This window comes from Montipora foliosa, chromosome 12 (genome assembly GCF_036669935.1).
Source record: "Montipora foliosa isolate CH-2021 chromosome 12, ASM3666993v2, whole genome shotgun sequence".
NCBI classification, from domain to species: domain Eukaryota; kingdom Metazoa; phylum Cnidaria; class Anthozoa; order Scleractinia; family Acroporidae; genus Montipora; species Montipora foliosa.
The window spans coordinates 6255704-6263203 of record NC_090880.1 but is presented as its reverse complement, the minus strand read 5'-3'; the positions used below and the strand labels follow the sequence as shown (position 1 = coordinate 6263203).

The window sequence follows — 7500 nt, the reverse complement described above, 5'->3', positions numbered from 1 at the left end:
GTTTCGACGCGGCTACACCGCCATACTGCATCAGCTATAGTCCTTACTCACTCAACTTTTCTCCTGTTCAGGTGGAAAACGGTTAGGAAAATGTTTTCTTTCTGCATTTTTCGCTGATTTCAATCCCGTTTGGCGTACCATGACAGCTGTGGTCGACACTGGTGGCTACACTGTTATTCAAGTCAAGCATCGGCGGGATATAAACTTTAAGTTTAGTGTTTATTTTAGTTTGCTTAGAGCTGCTTTTTTCTCTGTATTGCATATCTTTAGCTTTGATAAGGCTACATCATGTCTGGAGGACCTATGACTAGAACAGAAACGAAATTAGAGCGAAAGAGAACGACAAAGACAAAACAGAATACCAGTAATAGCTCACACTTAGTGGAAGAAGTTACTCCAAAGTCTTTCCTCGGGCACTAAACCGTTTGTTATTTTTACGGATGCGTTTTTTCAAAGTGGATGCGTATTTTTAAAAGTTGTTTAATCGGTTCTTCCTTTTTTCAGGAATGAAACTCGGATTTTCATTGTCAACTGGAACTAAATAACAACTTTTTTTACTCTTTTGGACATAAGGAAAAAGTTTATTTGTTTGTTGGTTTTGCTCTAAAATCTGAGCGAGCAAGTGCTTTCTTAATTCGTTTGCCCAACTTGTTTTCGATGTGCCTCGACAGTGACAAGAAAATTTTGCCCTTATGTTATAAACACGTAATCGCAATGAGTTCTCGTAAAATTAGGGGGAAATTTCATTAGCTTGTGTTTTCTGAAGTTTGTTGAAAGCACCTAATCGTTATTTAAGTGTTGGAGTGGATCTTGTTTGAAGTTCGTCCTTTCTTGGTTGGATTGCCGCATTGTGCCGATTCTTGTTCCAAACTAACCTGGCGTGTTTCAATGAAATACATCAAAATGTGAATGATCTCGTTTTCAGAGATAAAGTGGAATAAAATACATCAGTAAAACTCTTTTCTGACCTTGAACTGGCAAAGTTTTTTTTTCCTTTTTATGGCTTCTAAGTTTAGCGTGATTCCTATTCGCTGGCTTTTGACAGTTGACCCTGAAATGGCTTCCTCCCTTTTCCATTCGCCCGCTGAGGGTATGCTTGTTTTCTTTTAAAACTCGAGCGTTTCAAGAAAAATTCATTGCCAAACTGGTGAATTCCAAAGTAAATATCACTCGAAAAACGAAAATCGTACTCAACGCCTCGTGATTCATGCGATATCGGTTTTTAGCGTTGAATTTTTCCGTGGAATTCACTAGTTAGGCAATGGAATTTTCTATAGAAGAAAGCAAAGAAAATACAGCAACCGGAAACATCAAAACGCGGACATTTCGCAACCTTTTTTTTTTTTCACAGGCAGAATAAATAACCAGGGAGCTCCGCTTTTAGGCTTGGCTAAATCTATTCATTCTGAAAAAATCAACTGAAAAAATTCAACGCAGGGTTACCACGCGGCCTTAAATCAAGGAAAACGAGTTCCAGGAAAGACCTTTTGATAGTGATTATGATTAAGATGATGATTTTAATAGACCCTATTTGTATTCTCACTATTGGACTGGAATAAGCCTGCAATGGAGGTTAATGCAGGGTAATATATTAAAAAAGTATTTGCATTTGAAAAGATTTCGCCGCCTTAGCTACCACTGCAAGCCAGTTCCATTCCAATACTCAGAACACGAATGTAGTCTATAGCAATTGAGGTTGTGAGTGACATCAAGATCCAGAGTGCGATTGAGATCAACATCGAAATAATATATAAACTAAGCCAAGCCTAGAAGCGGAGTACCCAAGTTATTTATTCTTACTGCCTCTAGGGTTAGTGAAAATAAAACGTTTCGAATTGTCAGCGTTTTGATGTTTCCGGTTGCTGCTTTAATAATTAAATCATCTTCTTTGCTTTCTTATATAGAAAAATTCATTGCCTAACTAGTGAATTCCACGGTAAATTCTACGCTAAAAACCGATATCGCATGAATCACGAAACGATGAGTACGATATTGGTTTTTCGAGTGAAATTTACTTTGGAATTCACCAGTTTGGCAATTAATTTTTCTTGAACCGCACGAGTTTTAAAAGAAAACAAACACACACTCAGCGAGCGAATGGAAAATGTAAAAAGCCATTTTAGAGTCTACTGTCAAAAGCCAGCGAATATGACCAGATCGGCAAAATACAGCAATGCAACCAAGAAAGGACGAGCTTGAAACAAGATCCACTCCAACACTGAAATGACGATTAGGCGCCTTAAACAAACTTCCGAAAACACAAGCTCATGAAATTTCCCCCTACTTTTACGAGAAATCATTGCGATTACGTGTTTATAACATAAGGGCAAAATTTCTTGTGACTGTCGAGGAACATCGAAAACCGGTTAGGCAAACAAAGTAAGAAAGCACTTGTTTGCTCGCATTTTAGAGCAAAACAAACAAATTAACTTTTTCTTTATGTCCAAAAGAGTACAGATGATTGTTATTTAATTACAGTTGACACCAAAATTCGAGTTTTATTCCTGAACAAAGGAAAAACCGATTAAACCACTTTTAAAAATACCCATCCACTTTAAAAAACGCATCCGTAAAAATAACAAACGGTTTAGTGCCCAAGGAAAGAATTTGTGGAGTAACTTCTTCCAAGAAGTATGAGCTAGTACTGGTATTCTGTTTTGTCGTTGTCGTTCTCTTTCGCTCTCCTTTCGTTTCTGTTCTAGTCATAGGTCCTCCAGGCATCATGCAACCTTATGAGAGCTTCTAAAGATATGCCAAAAATTGCAATACAGAGAAAAAAGCAGCTCTAAGCAAACTAAAATAAACACTAAGCTTAAAGTTTATATCCCGCAGATGCTTGACTTGAAAAACTGCGTAGCCACCAGTGTGGACCGCAGCTATCATGATATGTCAATCTGGATTGAAACCAGCGAAAATTACAGAGAGAAAACATTTTCCTAACCGTTTTCCACCTGAACACGAAAAGCGTTGAGTGTGTAAGAACTATAGTTGACGAAGTATGTCGGTGTAGCCGCGTCGAGTCACAGAAAGCGCGGAAAAAATGAAGCCTCGCTTATGTTTAGATGAGTTTACCTGTGTTGAGCCTGTAATCCAATCGAAAACCAGTACCTGGTCAGCGGTCAACTTAAAAAAAAAAGCAACTGACCTCGGTGATCTCTAAGCTTGAGCCCGCGATATGGTCAGGGGATACTGGTCAGCGGATACCTTGTTGTGACAGGTGTCAATTGATAAAAACATGGCTGTCCAATATTAAAGATGTATGCTGTAAACTAATTGTAGGTCAACACTAATGGCCATTCCTCACATTGACATTTCCCTTTTTATTCAACTTATATGACGTATAATCTACTTTAGACTTCAAATCTACTTCAAAGAAACAAACATTTCAATGTGCGGAGAATATTCAGATTAGGCGAGCCAAAGAGTTGAAGCCGGATCGATGGGTTCTCCTTGCATATTCCAATATCCACTAGGCTAACGAGACAAGCTCCTTAAAAATCGATTTTTTTAGAGTATTGGCATAGTAGTACTCAGCAAAACAATTGAAAGCTAACCGTCTTCAAAGGGGTTTTTAGACCTAAATACTGTAGATCAGCGCGGCTTTGCTTAGAAACGCTATTTCTTGTTGAACGAAAGCTCTAATTCTGCCTATTTCCATTCTTTTAACAGCGATAAGCTTGTCATCTTAAGATGGGATATTGCGTTGTGTAATTGTAAGGAAATGTCCAATGTCAGTTTGACGGATGGCCATAAGTGTTAATAACCTGTAAACTAGCATGATACTGGTCACATTGGCATACATGGAGGGGTGGAGGTATGAATGCACGGACGGTCGATGACGTTATGGCTATACAACCAAATTTTCTTCCATCGATAGGTTACCATATTTTTTTTAACTATGGTGCTCCGCGCGCGCGGAGCTCCGCTAAAATATTTTAGTCACAAAACCAATGATCCTTAAAGGAAGTTCTTAAGAAGTAACCGGGTGACGTAAGTTCTATTTCAGATCAGAAATCAATGAAAACGAAGTCACATTATCCTACGGTGGCCCACAAGTGCACTCCGAATTCCAAACTACACTCCCAATTCTAAACCTCACTCCGAATTCTATAACTCACTCCGAATTCCAAAAGCCGCACTCCGAATTTTAAAACTCACTCCGAATTCTAAAAACTCCCTCCGAATTCTAAAAGCCCACTCCGAAGTCTTACACTTCACTCATAATTCTAAAAGCTCACTGCAAATCCGAATAAAGTCGCAAGGGACTGGATCGAGCTACCTGGAAATGCATCTTGGGTAGTTGTCGTCCTCCCGCCATCTTGTTCGGACGAAGCAGCATCTTTTGCTCAAACTGTGGATACATTAAAATGTGAAGACACTGGCAGCTTTTGCCACAAATCGGGGAAAAGGTATGTAGGTCTCCCTTTTTCAGTTCTTTTTTGGGGATAACTCAGGAGGTTAAGTTTTGGATAACACCACAGATCTTATCTGTCATCATCATTTATTGAGTTTAGGCGGGCTTTTTGCTGTAGTACAAGCGGCAACAAAGTTCTAGCTCAAATTTTGCTGAAACTGTAGACATCTATAAAGCGAATTTGACTTAGTTTTGTTTCGTTTTTATTTATTTCTTTGCAAAAATAAACAGAATTACAGTTTGTGAGGCCACAAGTTAATCCTGGTCCCTCACAATCATCAGCCTCAGGTAAGGGGCTGATCACTTATCACATCGCAGAGATAAGCGGTGTTGCTATCGTAAGGCGTAAAATTTTGAAAAAAAACTCGCAAAGATAGGAGATATATTGAAATAGGAACTGCAGAATACCCACCCGTCAATTGCATATTATTTAAATAACTAGTGACTAAATGTAAGTTGCTTTTGTAGTACTTTCTTTATTTATGGTAATTCCCTTGTTTGGCACTGCGCATCTCATACTGCTCATAACATTGCGACTTCGGAGATGGCGAGAAGAATTATCATGATTTCACTTGTTTTGTGGCGACATTATGGCCACAGTTCAAGCAAAACCTGCCAGTGTCTTCACGTTTATGTCCACAGTTTTAGCAAAACATGCTGCTTCGTCCGAACAAGATAGCGGGAGGACCGACAATTACCCAAGAGGCATTTCCAGATAGCTCGATCCAGTCTCTTGCGACTTTATTCGGATTTGCATTGAGCTTTTAGAATTCTGAGTGAAGTTTAAGAATTTGGAGTGGGCTTTTAGAATTCGGAGGGAGTTTTTAGAATTCTGAGTGAAGTTTAATAATTTGGAGTGGGCCTTTAGAATTCGGAGTGAGGTTTTAGAATTTGGAGTTAGTTTTAAAATTCGGAGTGGGCTTTTGGAATTCGGAGAGAGTTTTTAGAATTCGGAGTGAGCTCTAGAATTGGGAGTGTAGTTTAGAATTCGGAGTGCGCTTGTTGGCCACCGTATCATTCCCTCAGGGAACTTGTTTAAACCAATAAGGACTCTTCTTCTGTTGAGCGATTTGCCAGGAGAAAACACAACGATTTATAATTCAATTTCTTTAATTTCTCTTCTGATTCGTGTCGGCCTTGTAAACAATACCATTGTTTAATTATGAACTTTATTTGAGTGTCAAGACTATTAAAAAAAAGAAAAAAAGTACATTTAGCGCTGTGGCTCTTACTAGGGGCACTGTACAAAAATCAAATCAAATCAACACATATCAAATAAATTGGGGAAAACCCGGAGAAAAATCTCTCAAAGAAGAGTAAGGAACCAACAAACTAAACCACATATGACGCCGAGTCTGGGAATCGAACCTGGGTGAGTGTTCTCTCTACTGCGCTATCCCTACTCCTTCTTTTCAAGAGGACAAAGGTTGAGAGTGCACGTGCTTGTTACCGAGTCAAAACAAAAATATTGAAGAATATCTTTACAAATCTACAAGGCCCACAGCCAGTAAATCAAGCCTCTCTTTTCCATTCCCTATAATTTTTTTTTTTTTGAAAGATTCAATGGTTGATCACTCAGTTGCGATATAACACTAAATATAGTCTAATTTACCAATAAATTAATTTACGGTGGGCTGTTTCTCATAACACTTGTCCACCCACGACCACTAATTACCGAGATTGGCTATATGATTAAATACGTTTCACTCAGAAAATACCTGTGGTTACAAAATGGTCACGAGAGCGAGGTCCATCTCCTTTGGAAGTAAACGCAGACACGTAGATTTTATAGCGCTGTCCTGGGTCAAGAGTCTTCAAAATTACCCAGGTCGAATTGGAAACGGTTACACTGCCTTCATCAACAGGAAACGACGCATTCGAGGCCTTCTGGAAAAACACTTTGTAACCCAACAGTCGACCATTGTGATACTGTCGAGGAATCGGACTCCATTGTATTGTCACATGATTCGATGAAATATTAGTTACGAATAAAGTACTTGGTGCACTGCTAGGAACTAAGACGAAAAAAGAATAAGTCTAGCACTTGTTGGATTGAACGTTTGAAAACCTATTCAGTTATTTTGAGTACCGAAAAAAGTCCATCCAATTAAGAATGCAAATAAACTTGTTTTACCCATGAAACCCAATCGCTTAACTGCTGGGCTGATTGTGCCTTGTTTAATTCCTAACTTTTTGCAAAATTAGACCAAGACAAAAAATCATCGGCGACGATTTTTATAGGATCACGTAGCAATTCAATGTATGAGTAGGTCGAAAGTGAAACACCAAGCATTTCACGTGTTATAAGAAATCGAGAGTCACACCAAACAGCTTTACTCACCTCCTTCATCCGTCATTGCTAGGAGAAACTCACTCTCAAATGGCGATCCATTAGTATCAATAGCTACAACACTGACGTTGTATTCAGTATAAGGAGCAAGATCTGTTATCTGAACCGATGTAATATTTGGAGAGAACAGTTTCCTGACAGGCGCAATGTTGTGACTGCTCTTTGCAATCACTACAAAGAAGCGCACGTCAGCGTTTAGTCGATCGTTGATATCCATCCAACGGAGCTGCAGACTATTAGATGTTCTGTTTTCAAAGATAATCTTCCACCCAGCCAAATACGTTGCTGAAATAAGAATTGACCAGGGGCCAGTTGTTCAAACGCCGATTAACGCTAAGGGACCGGTCATTATTTATGTAGAGAGGAGGGGGGGGGGGTCAAGGCTGTTTTAGATTGGTTAGAGGGGGGACCTAATTTTCTTTTAAACAATTAATAGGGGGGGTCATCATTTCTTAGGTTTTGCAAGGGGTCTTGTCTATGCTTTTGCAAATGGGATTACTTTTACAAAATAAATTAATTTCAAAGATTTAGGTGATGAAGATGGACAAACCATTTAGAAGAATATTGTCATAAACTTCATTGCTTTAATATTTCACACTTTAATAAAAGACAAATCCAGATCAGCCTGTTTCAGTGTTTGATTTTGGCTGCATTCAAAATATTTGTTGGTTCAATAGCCCATGAAGTAATAAAACATGAATAAGATAACACAAAATGTATTGCTTTGCACCTTGGA

The 7500-nt window shown here is 38.8% G+C and overlaps 1 protein-coding gene across 1 annotated transcript in view; it reads right to left on the bottom strand.

Moving 5' to 3' along the window:
* The window catches only part of LOC137980616 (MAM and fibronectin type III domain-containing protein 1-like), a 28297-nt gene that overhangs the window by 1130 nt on the left and 19667 nt on the right, over window positions 1–7500 (bottom strand). The window contains exons 7-8 of the mRNA XM_068828071.1: window positions 6756–7049; window positions 6133–6429 (exon numbers count right to left, since the gene is read on the bottom strand). Coding sequence (XP_068684172.1) covers window positions 6133–6429; window positions 6756–7049 — 591 coding nt within the window. The remainder of the gene's footprint in view (window positions 1–6132; window positions 6430–6755; window positions 7050–7500) is intronic.